Source organism: Catharus ustulatus, chromosome 2, assembly GCF_009819885.2.
Source record: "Catharus ustulatus isolate bCatUst1 chromosome 2, bCatUst1.pri.v2, whole genome shotgun sequence".
NCBI classification, from domain to species: domain Eukaryota; kingdom Metazoa; phylum Chordata; class Aves; order Passeriformes; family Turdidae; genus Catharus; species Catharus ustulatus.
The window spans coordinates 122686293-122706050 of record NC_046222.1 but is presented as its reverse complement, the minus strand read 5'-3'; the positions used below and the strand labels follow the sequence as shown (position 1 = coordinate 122706050).

Here is a 19758-nt window from a genome sequence, read left to right as displayed (position 1 = left end):
CTTTTTGGACAGGAACCTCTGCTGTTTGTGATTAATTTTCCTGACAGGAGCACAAGGGAGATGGGTGCTCAGAATGTCACTGTCCCCACGAGGGTGGCACAGCAGGGCACAGCCCCTGTGTCCCCAAGCCCATGGAGCACCCGCACAGGACAAGGATTGTCCCAAGGGAGAAGATTCCGGAATTCAAGGGTTGTCCAAAGAATAAGAGGACAATGACAGTGAGCTGTGCCACGGAGATGACAAAGAGCTCTCCCATGGGAAGAGAAAGGCTGAGAGAATTGGGATTGTCCAGCCTGGAGGTTTTAGGGTGACTTCATTGTGGCCTTCCAGGACCTGAAGGGAGGTGACAAGAAAGATGGAGAGACAATTTCCAAAGGATGGAGTGACAGAGCAAGAGGGAGTGACTTCAAACTAAGAGAGATGGTTTAGATTCAATATTAGGATGAGATTCTTCCCTGTGATGGTGGGGAGGGGCTGGGCTGGAATTCCCAGAGCAGCTGTGGCTGCCCCTGGATCCCTGCAATGTTCAGCTCTAGGTTGGGAATTGGGGCTGGGACAGTGGGAGGTGTCCCTGCCCACTGGATGATTTTTAATCATCCCTTCCAACCCAAACCACTCTGGGATTCTGTAACACAGAATTAATCTTCCTTCGTGTGAGGCCCTGTGGGGTCTGAGGAGCTCCCAGGGCGCCATTTTGGGCTCCAACCCCGGCCCAGGGGCTCCCATGGGCAAGAAATAAGAAATTAAAGCACAAACTGTTTTCTCACGATGTCATTTTAGTATTAGTATTAGTATTAGTATTAGTATTAGTATTCGTATTAGTATTTGTATTAGTATTCGTATTCGTATTATGTTTTTAGGCAAAAATTTGCATTTGAAACAGAGAAGTTTGGGGACACATTACCCTTTAAGACTTCTTTATATTTACACCGGTCAAGCACAGCAATGCCTCTGAGATTAAAAACAACAACAACAACAAAACACCACTCTTTTGAGGAGGTGCAAGCATTTAGCTTTTTTTCATTTTAGGTTTATTTTGATGTTTTTGCGGTTCCCCCGCCCCGGCAGCCCCTGAGGGCGGGCGCGCGCATGCGCGGGGCGGGCGCGGCGGGAGCGCGCGGGAACCGCGGGCGGGCCGCAGGTGAGGGGTGGGGGGGGCGGATCCGAGCGGGGGAACCGCGCCGGGATTTGGGATTTTTGGGATTTTTGACAGTGGGATTTGGGGTCCCCGCGGTCTGGAGAGCGGGACTGGGGATTCCCGGAGCTCCGGGAGCGGCCAGCAGCGCCTCTGCCCTTCCCCAGCCCGCGCAGGGCCGCCTGTGCCCGCTCGGTGTTTGGATTCCGGATGGGGATGTTACCCCCAAAAAAAGTTTTTCTCTCAAGTGTTAAACCGATGCACAGGACTTGATATCATCCTCTTGCAATCTCTAAACTGGAATTCAGCCGTAATAATCACAACTTTTTGAAACAGCCTCCCTCAAAGCATCCTGTCAATGACTGCAATTCCAGGCGCTGAGAAATCCGCGCAAAGTTTGGCCGCAAGGAACAAGAACTGATGAGGGGTTTGTTGTGTTTTGTGCAGGAAACATGAAGGTGATCACCTGTGAGATAGTGTGGCACAATAAGGAGCCGGTGTACAGCTTGGATTTCCAGCACGGAGCGGAGGGGAGGATCAATCGCCTGGCCTCGGCCGGGGTGGACACGGCCGTGAGGGTGAGCCTGGGGCTCTGGGGAGGGATCCCAAACCCGGCTGGGTTGTGTTATCAGAAATGTCAGCTTGGTTATGCTATCAAAAATATCTGCTTGGTTTCGTTATCCAGAATATCTGCTTGGTCTCGTTATCCAAAACATTGGGTTGTTGGCAGGTACGTGCCACAGGGAATGGATGGTTTCAGGGATGAGTGTAAAATTGTGCAGCTGTCTGTAGAATTATAGATTGGTTTGGGTTGGAAAGATCATCCAGAGCCACCCCTGCCATGGCAGGGACACCTCCCAATGTCCCAGCCCCAGTGTCCAACCTGGAACTGAACATTCCAGGGATCCAGGGGCAGCCACAGCTGCTCTGGCAATTCCATCCCAGCCCCTTCTCATCCTCCCAGGGAAGGATTTCATCCTAATATTCAATCTAAACCATCTCTCTTACTTTGAAGTCATTACATACATTTACATACTTCTGTAGTAGTTTGTTCCAGCTGTCTCAGATAAACTTTTTCCCTCCTCACTGGCAAATTCACCTCATTTCTCCCTGATGGTGCATATGTTTCAGGGATTTTTTGATACATATTTTAGGCCTAGAAAAGTTTCAGTTTTCTTTGACAGGAGGGCAGTGAGGGGAGGTTGGGTTCTTCTGTCATGTGTCAAGGGAAAGGAGGAGAGGAAATGGCCTCAATGGCACCAGGGCAGGCTCAGGGTGGAGATTGGGAAAGAAAATTTCCCTGTCAGAGTGGTGAGGGTTGGGATGAGCTGCCCAGGGAGGTTTGCAGTCACTGTCTGTGGCAGTGCTCAGGAGCAGGCTGGATGTGGCCCTTGGGGACAGGCTTTGGTGGCACTGGGGGATCCTGAGGGGCTCTTCCCACCCTGATGATCGTGTGACATCACATCTTGTCCTTAACCAGATCTGGAAAGTGGAGAAAGGCCCAGATGGAAAAAGCCATCGTGGAGTTCCTGTCCAACCTGGCGCGCCACACCAAGGGCCGTGAACGTCGTGCGCTTCTCTCCCAGCGGGGACATCCTGGCCTCAGGAGGGGATGGTGAGAGCTGCTTCTCCTCCAGCTCATCCACCATCATTTTGGAGTTAAACTAAATGGAATCCACCTACATTGTGTTCTGCATGAGCAAAAGGGAGTGGGAAATTAAGTAGCTTCCTGTGATTTCTTCCACAGATGCTGTCATTTTGCTGTGGAAGCTGAATGAGAGCAAAGAGTTTGAGCCCTTGGGGTTTCAGGATGATGATGAAGCTCAGCTCAACAAGGAGAACTGGGCAGTCATTAAAACTTTGAGGTAATTTATTATTTGATGAGTTTGCTTTTCTTTGCATTTTGCTTTTGCCACGTGGTGCAGTTTTCAGTGTGTGTACAACTCCAGTGCTGTCTACAGTTTGCTTGCTCTGATATTAATCCTTTTAACTCCCTGTTGATGGGACTCAGAAAAAGGAGGGAGATATTTAAATAATCAGGTCAAGGGACAATGGTTTTAAGCTGAAGGAGCAGTTCTTGGCTGAGCTTGATGTGAGAATAGTTGCAGAAGTGCTTAAAGCACCAATAGAAGCCTTTATTTGCCTCTTGATATTTTTTTAACTTTTTAAACCTATTTTTTTTTTCATAAAACTCATATTTACACATAGCTTTTAATTTTCAAATGAATAACTGGTTTCTCCTGCCTTCTAGAGGCCACTTGGAAGATGTGTATGATATTTGTTGGACCTCTGATGGAAATTACATGGCATCTGCTTCTGTGGATAACACAGCAATCATGTGGGATGTCAATAAAGGTAAATGCTGCACTGGTCCCTTGGAATTCCACATCTTCTCCACCTTGGAGTATTTAGGAGATAACTTCACACATTTTTTTACTCCCAAACATTTTCTGTATTCCCTACTCCACTTTTTGGTGCAGCATGGCCTCAGCTCTGCTTGGCTTTCCTTTTGAAAGTTTATTTTCTTGAAACTTGTCAGCTTCTGGTATTTCTTTGCAAGAAAGCAGCACTTAAATAATAGGAAAAATCCCAACAGTATTCAGCAAAATATTTCTGAAATCCTCTGTAACTTTGTCTCATCAAAGTATTTCTGAAATTCTGAATTGCTTTATGTGTGAAATGTTTGAAACACGTTTGAATTTATGATCTGAAAGCTGTTTGTACTTTCAGGACAGAAAGTTTCAATATTTAATGAGCACAAGAGTTATGTCCAAGGAGTAACCTGGGATCCTCTAGCCAGTATATTGCAACCCTGAGTTGTGACAGGTGAGCTGTTGGTCTCAGTGTTTTTCCTGAATATTCCTTTTTCCAGGAGGATGAGTTAAAAGGAAGGATGCCACATAAACATGAGGTTTTGTTTTATTCACTTTGTTGTGTAAGCGAGTTGAGGTGAAAGTAAAATGATATTTTAGTTCATTTTTGCCTTGTGGTAAATGATTCCTGCAGTCTCTCTTAGCAGCAAATAAATTTTGTAGGAGTCCTCCTTTAGGAAATGAGTTTTCATGTTATTGATATTTGTTAAGAGAGTGCTGTATGGTCATGTTAATGAGCTGATAAATTGATCCTTGGGGATGGAGGAGCCTGGAAAGTGGAAGGTGTCCCTGCCATGGCAGGGGTGGAATTAAATGATCTTTAAGGTCCCTTCCAGCCCAGAGCATTCCATGATGATATAACTGATGGAGATGTAGTTTATTTTTAGGGTGAGTTCCACCCTTGAGGAGCCTACAGTGCAGGAACAGCCTGGTTCCTAATTCCCTTATTCCTCCAGAAATCCTTGTGCTAGGACTTCCCAAACCTTGTGGAGCCCAAGCATTGCAAGGGGCTCATTGCTTCTTCAGTCATTAAAGCACCTCCCTCTGGTGCTACCTCATGAGGAGAATTTTAATTAATGTTAATTGGTGGTCCAGGTTGCTGACTGAGAAGGGAGGTCTTGGGGCATTTTAGGAAACTTGAGGTGAAAGGAAGCTGCTCATAGGAAAGGCTGGGATTGTTCAGCCTGCACAGGAGAAGCTTTGGGCTGAGCTCAGGATGACCTGAAGGAGCTGCAGGAAACCTGGAGAGAGGACAATTCCCAGGGAACACAGGGAATGGCTTCAGACTAAAAGCTTGTAGGGTTAGGTGGGACACTGGGGAAAAATTTCATCCCTGTGAGGGTGGGGAGGGGCTGGGATGGAATTCCCAGAGCAGCTGTGGCTGCCCCTGGATCTCTGGAATGTTCAGTTCCAGGTTGAACACTGGAGCAGCCTGGCACAGTGGGAGTGTCCCTGCCTGGGGAAATGGCTGATTTTTCATGTCCCTCCCAACCCAAAGCATTCCATGGCTCCCTGCTGGCTGACTCTGCTCTCCCTCCCAGGGTCCTGCGAGTTTACAGCACCCAGACCAAGCGCGTGGCCTTCAACGTCACCAAGATGCCATCGGGCTCAGGAGCTGAAGGAGAGGTGGGTGGTGAGGCTGGGGCTGGAAATTCTGCTGGGGGCTGCTTTAGCTCAACTTTCTGTTCCCTGAAAACCAAAGGATGGAATATTTTCCATTCAAATAATCCTTATGTCACAGAATCATCAGGGTTGGAAGAGATCTTCACCCTCATCCACTCCCTATTTAGGACAACCTGGCACTGCAGTCTCAATCCCAGGGAAAACATGGAATAAATCTACCTGGAAACCACCTGCAGCCCATGGGAGTCAAAAGGGAGTAAGGACAACCAGCATGGGGTGACTGAGGGGCAAATTGGGGATCAGCAGCAAGGCCAAGAATGGAAAAGGTTTTTGCACCTCAAATTCTGTGGCCACCATCACCCCCAAACCACAGCCCCAAAAGTTCTTGCTGATGAAAGCAGTAACACAATCCCTTAAGTTATAAAAGTTAAAAATAGTGTGGAAAAAATAGTTCTGAACAAGAAAAGCTTCAAACATGCCTGGCAGTAGCTGGGAGTTTGTTAATGGATGTGACACAGTAATAATGTTTTAAAGTTAACAGCCTGGAATTTTCAAGAAGGTAGTTAGGTTTTGAAGAAAAATATGAATTAGGGATAATTTAGGGAATTCTAACCCTAAGAGAGAAAACAAAGAGCTTTTTTTTCTCCCAAACAGCTTGAAGTGATGGTAAAATAACACCTCCAAGCTGGCTGTAACTTTCCTAATTCCTTCTATTGACTCTTTTTTCTGGGGGGAAAACATTTGTAAGAGTTTTGTAGACACTGAAGACCAGGCCTGAGAGCAGGCACTCTGCCATGAGAGTTGTTCCCTTTCAACCTCTAATCCTGGGCTTAGAAGGAGCTGCCTGAGCAGCACTGGGTGTTAAATAATGTTGTTCTCCAGGTTATGACTATTTTTTATTTTCTGATGGCTGGTTTGAGGTGACAGCTCTGGGAATGTTTTGCTTTGCAGCTCAAGAGGGATCAAGGAACTATTTTTCTTAGCTGTGAAGAATTTATAACGATCTTGAAGGAGCCATGGCTTTTAAAAAGGTCTCATTTGAAAAGCTCCATCAGGCTGGAGTGTCCAGGTGGATGTTTTGTGTTGCTGGGGCTGCAGCTGGCACACTGCTGGCCTTTCCCACCATCCTGTTTTTGTTTTGCAGGCGAGGAGCTTTCGGATGTTCCACGACGACAGCATGAAGTCGTTCTTCCGCCGGCTCAGCTTCACTCCTGATGGCTCCTACCTGCTCACTCCAGGTGTGGGGACATCTCCTGGCACTTGGGTGGTGGCACTGAGGGTGGAAAACATTCCCAAGGTCATGACTGGAGTCCTAACTATGCCCCATGGCCACCTTGTCACCCTGAGTGCCACCTCCAGGTGCCACCTGCAGGGATGGGCACTGCAAACCTCCCTGGGCGCTTCCAATCCCTGAGCTCCCTTTGGCATTTTGCTGAATAAATTGCAACACCAGAAGTCTTAAAATAGAAATGAAGGATTGATTGAGTGGATTAATTAATGAGTGGTTTCTGCATTCAGAATAAAACCACCCTGCAAGGAGGGATCACTGTGTCCCTGTCCAAACCCTGCTTTTATTGATGTCTGGCAACATCAAAAAACAGCTTTGAAGAGAAAAGTGTGTAAGGGAAACAAAACCAGCACTAAATAAATATTGGGATGCCTTTTAAAGTTGTATTCAGTTTTGCCTGACTGACAAGCCTAATTCCTGGGAATGAGGATGTTTCTGGAGAAGCCTGATTCCCAGGAATTGCAATGTTCATGGACACAAGGTGCTCAGGAGCTCTGAGGTGATGAGTTCATTTTGGAGAAGCCTAATTCCCAGGAATTGCAATGTTCATGGACACAAGGTGTGGCTCAGGAGCTTTTTGAGGTGATGAGTGATTTTGGAGATTCCTAATTCCCAGGAATTGCAGTGTTCATGGACACAAGGTGTGTGCTCAGGAGCTCTCTGAGGTGATGAATGATTTTGGAGATTCCTAATTCCCAGGAATTGCAATGTTTATGGATACAGGGTGTGGCTCAGGAGCTTTTTGAGGTGATGAATGATTTTGGAGAAGCCTGATTCCTAGGAATTGCAATGTTTATGGACACAAGGAGCTCTCTGAGGAGCTGAGTGATTTTGGAACCTCTGTTTTTGCAGCTGGCTGTGTGGAATCGGGAGAGAACGTTACAAACACCACCTATGTTTTCTCCAGAAACAATCTTAAAAGGTAGGGCTTTGGTGAGATAAAAACCTGTTTTTATTTAAAAACAACCAATTCACACAGTGCAGATGTGTTTTCTGAACTGCTGCTCTCCCTGCAGGCCCGTGGGTCACCTGCCCTGTCCTGGCAAGGGAACTCTGGCTGTTCGCTGCTGCCCTGTGTACTTTGAGCTGAGAGGAGCTTCTGCTAAAGGTTTGGGGAGCTTCAGGGGCTGGGAATTCCCAGCAAATCTGGGAAAAGATGTGGCTGGACACTGTTTTATGCCCCAGCTTTTCAGCATTCCTCTGAGACAGTGCTGTACCACATCTGAGAGGTTGTTTCCTCATTCTGAGGCCCTCACGAGTGGCTTTTGGTGGAGTGGATAAATGTTGTTCCTTGCAGAAACACTGAGAAATATTTTCCTTGAACTGTTAACCATTTTGTGTTCAAAAAAAAAATAACCTGGTTTAGCACCAGAGCAGCAATGCAGTGAAATAATTCCTGTTAGTCTCAGCTGCCCACATCACAAGGGTTGGAATAGTTTGCTACAACCACTGGTGTTTATTCAGGGAAACGGTGCTGGTGTTACTGGGCAGAACAGGAATTCTGAGCTGGGGACAGGATTATGTGAAATTGCACAAGAATTTATTTTTATTTATTGAGTCCAGCTTTATTGTGGGTCCAGGAGTGTTTATATTTTAACAACACTGACATTACTCTGGTGGAAAGGCAGAGCTTGGCTCCTTTCTTCAAAGGTTAAATTTGTAATATTCCTTACAGGATTTACCTGTTCTAGTCTCATCATAATTTTAAAATAGTAATGAATAAATTCAATCATCATTTTAGATCCATGGTGTTGCAAAGGAGGGAAATGAGGGTCTGCAGTTGGTCTCTGTAGCTTCTTTAAAGGGAGATTTTAATATAAAAGTTCATGAAAAATTCCAGCTGGAAAATACAGGGAAAAATTTACAAAACAAAACAGCAGCAATCCAGAGGGAGAAAGCTGCCAGTTATTTATTTTTTTCAAGTAAGAAAATAAAGAGTAAATTTTGGACAACAGAAATGTTTATTTTTAAAATTTTAAAATCAGTGTTTATACTGCTTGATGATGTAATTTTATTGAAATTAATGGCTAAATGCAGTCACCACCTTGCAATAAATACAAGAGAATTCTCACTTTGATTTCTTTGCAGATGAAATCAGTCCCAAGTCCCCCCCTGCCCTGTTTAACCTCCCCTACCGATTGGTGTTTGCTGTTGCTTCTGAAGATTCTGTGCTTTTCTATGACACTGAGCAGTCCTTCCCCTTTGGTTATGTCTCCAACATCCATTACCACACCCTGAGTGACATTTCATGGTAAGGAATTGTATTCCTGACATTTACATTGCTGGGGGGAAATGTCCTTTTTCCATGTCCAGTCCTGCACAGCACTTTGGGTCTTGCCTTGGGTTTATATTTCATTTATAACACATGTGGTCACTGCTCTGTAAATTAGAGAATTATGGCTGTTAATCAGGGTGAGGCTTGAAATAAAATCTTGGCCTTTAATGGGAAAAAAATAAATCCCCAACAGGTCCAGTGATGGATCCTTCCTGGCCATTTCCTCCACGGATGGGTACTGCTCCTTTGTCACCTTCGAGGAGGATGAGCTGGGAGTGCCCCTGAAGGAGAAGCCCCAGCTCCATGTCAGGACTCCTGCTGCAGCAGCAGACAAGAAAACCAAGAAGAACCAGTCCCACAAAGTGATTTCTCCAGGCTCCAGGCTGGCAGAGGGGACTCCTCCCAGCAAGGATCCCCCACTCCAACCCCAAACTCCCAGCAGTGCTGGGAAGGAGCTGCCTTCCACCCCTGTTGGCATCAAAGCCCCCCAGTGCCATCCTCAGAGGAGAGGAGAGGAGAAGCACCCAGAGCAGCAGAAACCCCCAGCCCAGGAGGGTCACCCTCACCACTCTGCAATCCTGTTTCAAAACACCCAGGTGAGAGATTTAAGATTTATGCTTGTGCTGCAAGTGAGAGGTCAAAACATCTCCTGAATGTGGAGCTTTTGGAATTCACCTGACCCTTCACAATTCAGCTGTCTGTCTTGGCCAGGAGTTGGATTTTGATCCTTCCAGCTCAGGATATCCTGTGGTTCTGTCTTCAGGTGCTGTTTTCTGTACAAAAATGAAGCCTTGAGCTGCCAAGAACTCTTTAAACACCCTTCTGGCAAAGAGGATTTTAAGAAGAGTGCAAGTGTAGACAGGCCCTCAGTGTGGGACATAATTTTTTAGGTGACTTCCCAAAGGATGTAATTTTTTAGAAATTGCCAGTAATCCAGATATTGATTGAGCACCCTGCTCCACTGGAAGGTGGCCTTGCCCATGGCAGGGGGTTGGAAGCTCCATTCAGCTTGTAAAAAGAAGGGAAAATGTGCAGTAAAATATTTCTGAGCTACCTTTGCAGTTAACTGATTCTATATGAATTAAATCTTGAAGTGAAATACTCGTGGAGATGATGTCTAAAAAGCAATTTAACTGTTTTCTGTTCTTCCAAAGGAGAATAAACTTGATTTCCTTGAAGCCAGACACCCAACCTCTGCATATCCAGAGCCAGCTCCCACCCCTCCTTCCTCAGAACAGGAGCATGGTGAGTTTTTGTGACTCTTAATACCAGCCAAGCCTCTTCCCACACAGGTTTTTCCATTATAGATTTATATTGTGAAAAATAGCAAATTCTAAAGCTCCTTCATTGTTTTGATGTGTCTGGAAGGAGCTTTGGGCAACCAAATTTATATTTGAGAAACCAAATATAAATTAAGGCTGGGATGTTCTCCAGCTTTTAAAGACTTTTGTACTTCCATCTTATCATTGTTGCAGGTGCTGGACTCTCTCAGGCTGGGATTTCTTTTAATCTGAATTTATTTATTTGAAATGATTTTCCTTTCTGCTTCTTCCAGAGAGGCCACTGCCATCTGATGAAAGCCTTCAAGCTCCCCCAGCACCAAAACGTGCCAGGATTGAGGAATTGTCCCCTCCTGCACCTGCTGGAGACCAAACCAGCCCTGAGCCCAACAAATAAAGGCTGAGCACACCCCTCAGAGCCTGAAATCACAGCTGCCATGTCTGAGTGCATTTTTTGTTGCTAAAATTCCATCCTCAATTCCCAGCTCCAGTTCCCTGTTTGATGTAGAACTGTGAAGAAACTGCCAGTAGAAGACCCAGGTTTCAGGAATGGGGTTCTGCAGCAGGAGTGACTTCAAGAATAAAGAAATCAGGGAAATGTGGGGATTAAAAATCCATCCAGTAAGATGGGAGTCTCCATCAGAGTCCTTAAAGTATTGTGTCTTCCAGGAACTGTCTGGCAAAAAGAATCAAATACATTAATAAGATTTGATGTGGTTCAGGACCTAAAAAAGAGAAAATTGTGTGATTTGGTTTATTTGTGTAGAAAAATGCTCCCCATTATCTGTGGGGTGGAGCTGATTCAAAGCAAAGCTCAGGGCTGGGATGTGGAAGCAGAAATGGGAAACTTGAACTGCAAGAAACAAGAAAACAAAAAGAAGAAATCCTCTGAAGAGCTGCTGAAAGTTCTTTTAGTTTAATTTCTGCCTTAAAAAAGAAATGTAGGTGTGAGATTTTCCTGAGGCAGCAGGATTTGAATTTTACATTGAAATTTCCCCTTTCTTTTTCCCCCAGCTTAACTCGCTCAGCCAATAAAACACAATCCAGTGGATGGGAAACTTCTACACTTACAATTTCTTTTTAGCATTTCATACTTCATAAAAAGAAATATAAATGTTCCAGAAGTGACTCACAAAAATCTCACAGGGAGGAAATATTAACAAAACCTCTGTCAGGTCTTCAGGCAAATGAACTCTTGCCTCCAGTTAAATTTCAACAATTAATAAAGCAAAAGGTTGTAGGAAACTTGATGGGATCTTTGTTTTCTCACTCTGATGAGGATGGATCTTCATTAGACTTAATTAAATCTGGGTTTTCTTCTAGGGAAGAATTATAAAGAGTTAATTTTATTTCTCTGGCTTCCTCATAGATCTTTTAAAGGATGATTTGTGTGTCCTAATTCTGCTTTTTTTTTTTTTTTAACATCTTGTTCCACAGGAATTTTGAGGTAATGGCACCAGGGGTTCCAAATAGAATTTGTAATTTTTAGACTGGTTTCAAATAGAATTTGCAATTTTTCAGATGGGTTTCAAATAGAAAATGCAATTTTTCAGATGGGTTTCAAATGGATTTTGTAACTTTTTAGCTGGGTTGAGGATTCATTATTATCTTGTTCCTGAAAAGACTTTTTGCTGTGTAATAATGGTTAAATTTTAGACAGCTGTGCTGTTAAAGTTTTATTTTTAGCTACCCAGCTGTCAATATTAATTTATCTTTTCATTCATTAACAACTGATCAAAATTTGCTTGATCCTTGCCCATGGATTCCAGACAGAATCTCTGAATTTTTCTGCCCATTCCCTGTGTTTAGTTGAGAGGTTTTATGTGGGGTTTTTTCACATTTTTTGCCACAAAACTCCAATTTCTTACTCTCCTGCCAGCAGGTGACAGCATTCCCTAAAGCAAGCTGAGCAAAAAACTCCACAATTCCATCCTCCAGATGTTTTTCATGCTTTTTACTTTTATTTTGTTCTACCAACTGATAACTTCAGGCTTCTTTCCACGTGGGAATGGATGATCTTTAAAGTTCCTTCCAACCCAAAGCATTCCATGATTCCATGATAAATAAAATGAACCATAAATATGAATATTTAGAAATTTTTGGAAATCTTTTTTTCCAAAAGGGAAAACCCTCTTTATTGTTCCCTCCCACATCTTAAACCTTAAACTGGAGGAGGGCAGGGTTTGATGGGATTTTGGGAATTAGGAATTGTTCCCTGGGTGGGGATGGGATGGAATTGCCAGAGCAGCTGTGGCTGCCCCTGGATCCCTGGAATAATTAAAAAGTTCACAGCTTTCTGTCTGGAAATTGGGCAGAAATTTGGGCTCTTCCAACGCCTGGGAAAATTTATCCTGAAAGGAGAGGAACCTGTTTGTGTCTTTTGTTGCCATCTTTTCTGGGAGGGCTGAACCCCCAAATCTTGTTGTTTGTGCTCAATTATTTGTGTTTTCCAATATTTTCCTTGCAGGAAAGCTTCTTTTGAAGGAATTATTTCTCTGTGCATTTTTCCTCCTCAAGATCTGAGTTTTAAGCACAATAATGCTAAATTTTGATGTTAAATATGTCAGGTTTTGTCTCAGAATAAACTTCTCCCCTTCAGCCCCTAAAAGTAAATAAATAAGCTGGGCAGGGTTTTTTTTTGTTTGATTTCTGCCAAGCTGAAATAAGGAATTTTGAAGTGATGTTTGCTGGGGGAAATGGCTGTGGGATCTCAAAAAATGGTACTTTGAGCTCCCTGAGTGCTCCTCCTGCTAACCAGGAGCTGCAGGAACCTCTGGATATTTTTATTTTCCCTTTTGCACCAGCTGGATGTGCTTACAAAGAAATAGCAGGGCAGGGAAGAAAGTTTAAAGTGGATTTATTCTGCAAGGAGAGGAGGTGTTAGCTGTGTGCTCCAGTATTGGAAATTGAAATTCCTAAAAAAATCTGCATCTCTGCTGGTTGGATCAGCAGGAATAGCACAAAACACCTTCTCTGCAATATTTTACTGGATAAAACATAATTCTGAGCAGATAGTGCAGGAAAAAATGGGTTATTGTCCATGGCAATTATTCCTTGGAATGGGAAATTCTGGGTAGTGGGAAGGAGTGGGGATAAAACAACTTCAGTTTATGGCCAGGCAAGGTTTTCCACCAAAAAATTGGAGAACTTTGCCAGGACCTGGGATGTGCTGGTTCCTGGAGCAGGTGGGGGGTAAATTCACCATTGATTCTGTTCCCTCTCAGCTTCCTGGAAGAAGAAATCTTCCAAATAAATCACAAATTTGGAATGTTTGGGTTGGGAGGGACTTTAAAAGCTCATCAGTGAGCAGGGACACCTCCCACCCACTGTCCAACCTGGAACTGAACATTCCATGGAACAGCTGGGAGTTCCTGTCCTTGGATTTTTCTTGTCAGTGTAGAACCTGGTGTGATACTGCACAGAGGTATAATAAAACTATAAAAAAATATAATAAAATCACTGAAAATCACAAATTATTCAGCAGTCAGGATAAAGTAATTCAAGGACATTTAAATTTCATTTTCAAACCATGTCAAATATGAAGAGTATTGAAACTGATTCCTTGGCCTTTTTTTCTTCCTTCTTGTTTCTGCAGGAAGAGGGGATTTTCACTTGTAGAATTTCTGCCTGGATACTCAGGATGAATTTTGGAGTGAGGTTTTCAATATGATCTCTAAATCCCTGAGGATAAGGAGCACAGTCAGAGGTGTGGTATCACCTTACCCATTTCATACCTGTAAAAATAATATTCTAATTATATCCTGTAATAGTAACAACTTGAAACACTGTCTCTGAGCTTTAGCAGCAGGATCCATCTGATTTCTGATTAATAAATTCAGGCTCATGCCTGAGCCTTTGCTGGGAGCAGCCACATGATGGCAACATTGCTAATCTTTAACTTTGCTCGGAAGCAGCTCCTGGAGCTGGGCAAGGGTGGAGCTCTGAACTTCTCAGGGTTTGGAGGAAACTTCTTTCATGGGACAATTCCCAAGGGATGGAGTGATGGGAAAAGGGGGAATGGCCTCAGCTGACAGGGATAGATGGGATTTGGGGAGGGAATTTTTTATGATGAGGGTGGTGAAGCACAGGTGTCCCAGGAGTTGTGGAATTCCCATCCCTGCCCAAGGCCAGGTTGGACACTGGGGCTGGAGCAGCTGGGACAGTGGGAGGTGTCCCTGGATGATTTTTAAGGTCCCTTCCACCCCAACCATTCCATGATTCCATGAAATCAAACCACCTCAGAGACACTTCACAGCTCTCAGCTCAACAGGTTTTGAAGAGGCACGAGGAGAAAATGCCACTTTCCCTTTTCCCCCTCATTTTTTTCTTTTTTTCCCCCTTTAATGAGCTGCAGCAAAACTTGTAAAAGGCTTTTCCCCAAGCAATTCCTGAATTGGTGCAACTCTGAAACAGGAGAACAGGATCTGGCACTGCTGAAGGAGCTCAACCAAATTCAAGCAAGATCTTCATGAATGCCCTTAGATCCTGAACATGATAAATATGGGCGAGTTTTGGTGGAGACTGGAAGAAAAATGTGTCCTTTCAGCCAAAGTAACTCTCATCCTGACAAACATTTTGCTGGATTGTTATTTGAATGAATATTTAATATAAAACATGCAACCTGCTCTAATAAGAGCACATTCATAATTTTGAGCAGGCGACCCTGTCCAAAATTCCCTTGGCTTTGCTCTGGGTAAGGAATAACTTAAGAAGGAAATGTTGGACTGCAGCTACTCTTGGCTGAAGGACACAGTACAGCAGGAACAGCTGTGGAAGCAGATTTACTGCAAGAAAGTGAGGCTGCTAAAATCCTGACAGTACTTTGATTTTTTTTTTCTGTTGTTTTTATTTTTTTTTAAATGAAAAAGTCCAATATAGAGTTTATGACTTTTCATAGTTATTTATTTTAGGAATGAGAGAGCTGCCAAACACAGCAGGTAGTTACTACCCAATTCAGACTGTGTTTAAATAGGGAAGGAGCTATTGGCTGCATCCTTTGGGATTGTGTGATTAACCCACAGGGAGCTGGAGGTGACTTTTTCCAGAGGCTTTCAGGTGAAACATGAGTGGGAGTTTGCTCCCTTGAGTGGAGTGGAGCTGGAATCAGATAGCAATAATTCAGCTCGTCTGAAATGATTTCTCTACTGAAATGAGCTTTTCCTTTGGACAGGGGAGATGGAGCTGCTGGAGATAACCTGGAGCTGGGATGGAGATTCAGTCTCTGCCTCTGTTCCAGACATGGATCTTTCCTGGAGAGGGTGGGGAAGGTTCTGGAGAGTCATCCTGGGAGGAGCAGCTGAGGGGCTGGGGAGGCTCAGCCTGGAGCAAAGGAGGCTCAGGACTTTTCACTCTGCCTGACAGGAGGTTGCAGTGAGGTGGGGATTGGATTCTTCTTCCAGGGAACAAGGGATAGGAAGAGAGGAAAAGGCCTCAAGATGTTCCTGGGGAGGCTCAGGTTGGACACCAGGAGGAATTTCTGCATGGAAGGGTTGTCAAGCATTGGAAAAAGCTGCCCAGGGCGGTTTGCAGTGCCCATCCCTGCAGGTGGCACCTGGAGGTGGGGACAAGGTGGGGATGGGACACAGCTGGGACTGCCTGGGCTGGGAGGGTTTTCAACCTCAGGGATTGGGAATTCTGTGACTCCTGTACTCAGGAGGGAGGCTCAGGCTGCTGTGCCCCAGCTGAGCTGCCCAGGAGTCCTTGGTGTGAACTTTGGGGGTGACTCTCCCTGAGCATCCCATGCCTGGCAGAAGTTTGGGATCAGCTCCTGTCCCCTGCTGTTCCCAGTCAGCTCTGGCATCTCAGGCTGGTCTGGGGGGTGAGAGGGTTCAGCCCCATCCCAACCCACAAGGGTCAGTGAACTCCCTGAACTCTTCTTTTTGCTTGGTACTCATCATAAGAAAAGAGGGATAACAATCCTTGCTTCCTTCCCAAGTGTGCTCTGAGGTTAAATCCTGGAATCACAAAATTTTGGGTTGGAAGGGACCTTAAAGCCATCTCATTCCATGGCAGGGACACCTCTCAGGAGGGGATGGAACTCATTAAGCAGAAAAAAGGAACACACAAAGCTGGCCAAAACACACCTCCAGAATGTGTTGCAGGAGGAACAGAGGAAACTTTGGCTGGGAAAAGAGAAGCAGATCTGCAGCAGTTGGATCAAGAGAAATTGCTGCAGGTCTGGTCACACTGAGGGACAGCTGGAGCTGATGGCAGAGAGCACAAAACCTGCAGAGGGAGGGAGGGTGGTGTGTCCATGGAGTGGGAGCTTCCCTAAGACCAATTTCCTCCTGCTTGGGCCTTGGAAGCAATGAGACATTCCCAAGTTCTGTTCACAGCCCATTTCTGGTTTTAAGGATCACTCTGCTCGTGTCTGCCCTGTAACTGCTGCCAGGAGGTGCCAAAGCTCAGCTGGAGGAGCCCAGATTGCTTTGGGATTCTGGGAGAGGAGGAGTTGAGGCTGTGGGGGATCCTGAGGTGCCAACACTGGGGTTCCTCTGCTTCCACTGGGTTCCTGGGCTCAGGATGGGCTGCTGGACACAGGATCAGCACCACAGTGCCAGAGATCCAAATGAGGCTGTGTGCCTGGAGCCAGATTCCAGAGCCTGGATCCAGCTCCAAAGCCTGGATCAGATTCCAGAAATTGGTCCAGATTCCAAGCCTGGATCCAAACTCCAGAGTTGGATCCAGACTCCAGAGATTGATCCAGATTCCAAAGCTGGATGCAGATTCCAGATTGGATCCAGATCCAGAGATTGTCCAGATTCCAGAGATTGGATCCAGATTCTAAAGCCTGATCCAGATTCCAAAGGCTGGATCCAGATTCCAGATATTGGATCCAGATTCCAGGCTGGATGCAGATTCCTGGATTGGATCCAGATTCCAAGATTGGATCCAGATTCCAGATACTGATCCAGATTCCAGAGCCTGGATCCAGATTCCAGAGATTGGATCCAGATTCCAGAGCCTGGATCCAATTCCAAAGGCTGGATCCAGATTCCAAAGCCTGGATCCAATTCCAGAGCCTGGATCCAGATTCCAAAGAGATCCAAATTCCAGAGCCTGGATCCAGATTCCAAAGGCTGATCTAGATTCCAATATTGGATCCAGATTCCGGAACCTGGATCCAGATTCTAGAGCCTGGATGCAGATTCCAGAACCTGGATCCAGACTCCAAAGGCTGGATGAGTTGAGAACTCCAGAGCTCCACCCCAGGGCTGAGGGAGTGCCCTCCTGGTGGGGCATCAGCCAGTTCATGGTGCCAGGAGTTCTGTGGGGATCTGGGTCCAGCCCAGCCTCGTTTGTTCCATGTTCAGGTCACTAAAGGAACACTTGGATATTACTGGGGATGGGAATTCTTTGTCTTTGCTCCCACTTTCCTCCTACTGGTAACTTGCTTGATGGTTTTCCCTTGTGGAGGAAGCAAATACCAATTCCACAAAACTCCAGAAAACATCAAGTGCAAAGCTGATTCCCTGAGTTCATACTGTTCTGTGAAAGGAAAATATTTTACTGAACTGTCCCAGTTTCCAGATTCTTCATCCTCATATTTGAGACTGAGTGGACTTAAAATGATCTAACTTTGCAGAAGTGATGTAACCCTAACCTGGTGTTATTTTATCTGGTCTTTACCATGTTTTTCACAGAATCATCCAGGCTGGGAGACCAAGATCATCCAGCCCTTCCATGGCAGGGACACCTCCCACTGTCCCAGGCTGCTCCAACCTGGCCCTGGACACTTCCAGGGACCCAGGGACAGCCCAAACCTCTCCTACTTTAGTCCTAACTCTGATTTTCAAGGCTTATCAGTGCTTCTGAGCTTTTGCCCCCTGTGTTTTCCATGCAATGATAAAATGAAAGAGGCAGCTGGGGCAGGGTGGGAGGCTGGGATTGCTCTGTCCATGAGCTCTGTTCTCCCACAGAGAGCCACGAAAAGCAGCTGAGGTTCATTAGCCAGGCAGCCTAATTGGGCTGGAATTGCCAGGGGTAGCAATAGCCCCAGCCTGGATGGATTTGGGAGCATCCCCAGTGATCAATACCAGTGATTATGACTTTTTAAAAATAAAATTGCTTGTCCTTGACTCCAGTGGAAGGGAGAACTCCCTCTCACATCCCATGGGCTGCAGCTGCTCTGCTCAATACCAAACACTTTGTGAAATGGCCAGCAAAAGCCTTTCCTTGCCATCCCATCCTCTGAGGGGGCAAAATCCCCCTGACTTTGATTCTCTTTGCTCTGGAGGCCTTTTAGTTAAAAGCTCTCTAATAGATTTGGGAGTATTGACAATAATAATGAGCTTATGGGTGAAATTGTGACCTCAGGAAGTCAATGGAGCTGGGATTCCAGCGTTTTAATATCCACACATCTCTATGAAGTCTGTACATGTGCTCTCAACAGGTCAGATCCCTGCATTGATTCACTCCACTTTCCAACAGTTTGCTTACCAAACATCTTTGAAGTGTGAGCTAATGAAATTAATGTATTTTCCTCCTGCTTAAAGCAGAAAATAAAATTAACCACCTTTTCCCCCAGGAAAAGGGAGGGAGGTTGGGTCTATCCTGCCCTTCTTGTCCATAGAGCATTTTAAACCCATTCAGATGTTTGAGTTTATGGAAAACTGTCAGAAGAACTGTCAGGATTCTCAGTGAGAGGTTTAAACATGACTTCTGATGCCATGGGCTGAAGAATTGGAAAGGATGATCTGTATTGAGTTGGGAATCAACATGTCCAGGTGCCCCTTTAGTGCTAAAAATAGAAAATGTGGATAATAGGAGTGTGGGGGCTAAGCTGTATTTGTAATTTTAAGAAAACAAGTGAAAAGAGCATCTCATGTTGCATAGCAAAGTCTTTTAGTGGATCAAAGAAGGAAATTAAAAAAGAAGGAAAAGAAAAAGGAAGGAAGGAAGGAAGGAAGGAAGGAAGGAAGGAAGGAAGGAAGGAAGGAAGGAAGAAGAGAAGGAAGGAGAAGAAGGAAGAAGGAAGAAGAAGGAAGAAGAAGAAGAAGGAAAAGGAAGGAAAGAAGGAAAGAAAGAAAGAAAGAAGAAGAAAGAAAGAAAGAAGAAAGAAAGAAAGAAAGAAAGAAAGAAAAAAGAAAGAAAGAAAGCAGAAACTGATGCCAGTTTTAGCAGGGAGTGAGACCCACTGGTTCACAGCTCTGTGAAAAAGAACATTTCCCTCTACTGACATCCAAGCACTTCCAGGTATTTCTGCCAGCATTTTCCAAACTGTTCCTACTCCTGTCACATATCCTGCCTGGCTGGGGATTGCTGCAGTAAGAACAGCCCTACACAGGACTATTCCCAGCACACCAAACCTGGAATGAATTTATCAGTACGTGGCAAACACCCCCTAATGACCCAGAGCCATTTCCTCCCTTGGAACTGTGCTGCAGCATTCATGGCTGTCCAAAGCCCAGCCCCAGGCTGATATCCAATCACTTGGACCTGTTAGAATGGAAATAGAGGAAAAGCCCAAAGGATTGACCACCTCATTGGGCTGAAAAAAGCATCCCAGAATTCCATGATGGACCATGAGCAGTTTGTGTCCACCTTCTCAAGAAGCTGTTGTGCAGTTTGTGTCCATTCCCTGTGTCCATCTCAGGGTTTGGCACTGAGATGTTTGCAGGGTCAGTGACCACAGAGTTTGGGCTGGAAGGGACCTTAAAGATCATCCAGCTGCAACCTCTGCCATGGGCAGGGACACCAACACTGGTGTCCAGCCCTGCCCCAGCCCAGGGAGGAGCTGGAGCTGCTCAGAGAGCCCAGAGGAGCCCCAGGATGAGCAGAGGGAT

General features: G+C 45.2%; 1 protein-coding gene across 1 annotated transcript; it reads left to right on the top strand.

Moving 5' to 3' along the window:
* The first annotated feature begins 1104 nt into the window (after window positions 1-1104).
* Window positions 1105-10698, top strand: LOC116992443 (chromatin assembly factor 1 subunit B-like). The gene is given in 20 exon segments (XM_033052098.2): window positions 1105-1141; window positions 1583-1713; window positions 2616-2645; window positions 2647-2691; window positions 2693-2750; window positions 2883-3000; window positions 3387-3490; window positions 3866-3928; window positions 3931-3961; window positions 5049-5133; window positions 6275-6368; window positions 7271-7340; window positions 7435-7526; window positions 8507-8669; window positions 8887-9173; window positions 9176-9205; window positions 9208-9289; window positions 9848-9876; window positions 9879-9938; window positions 10249-10698. Coding segments are annotated over 19 exon segments (1689 nt in total). The 5' UTR covers window positions 1105-1141; window positions 1583-1587; the 3' UTR covers window positions 10371-10698.
* Window positions 10699-19758: the final 9060 nt, after the last annotated feature.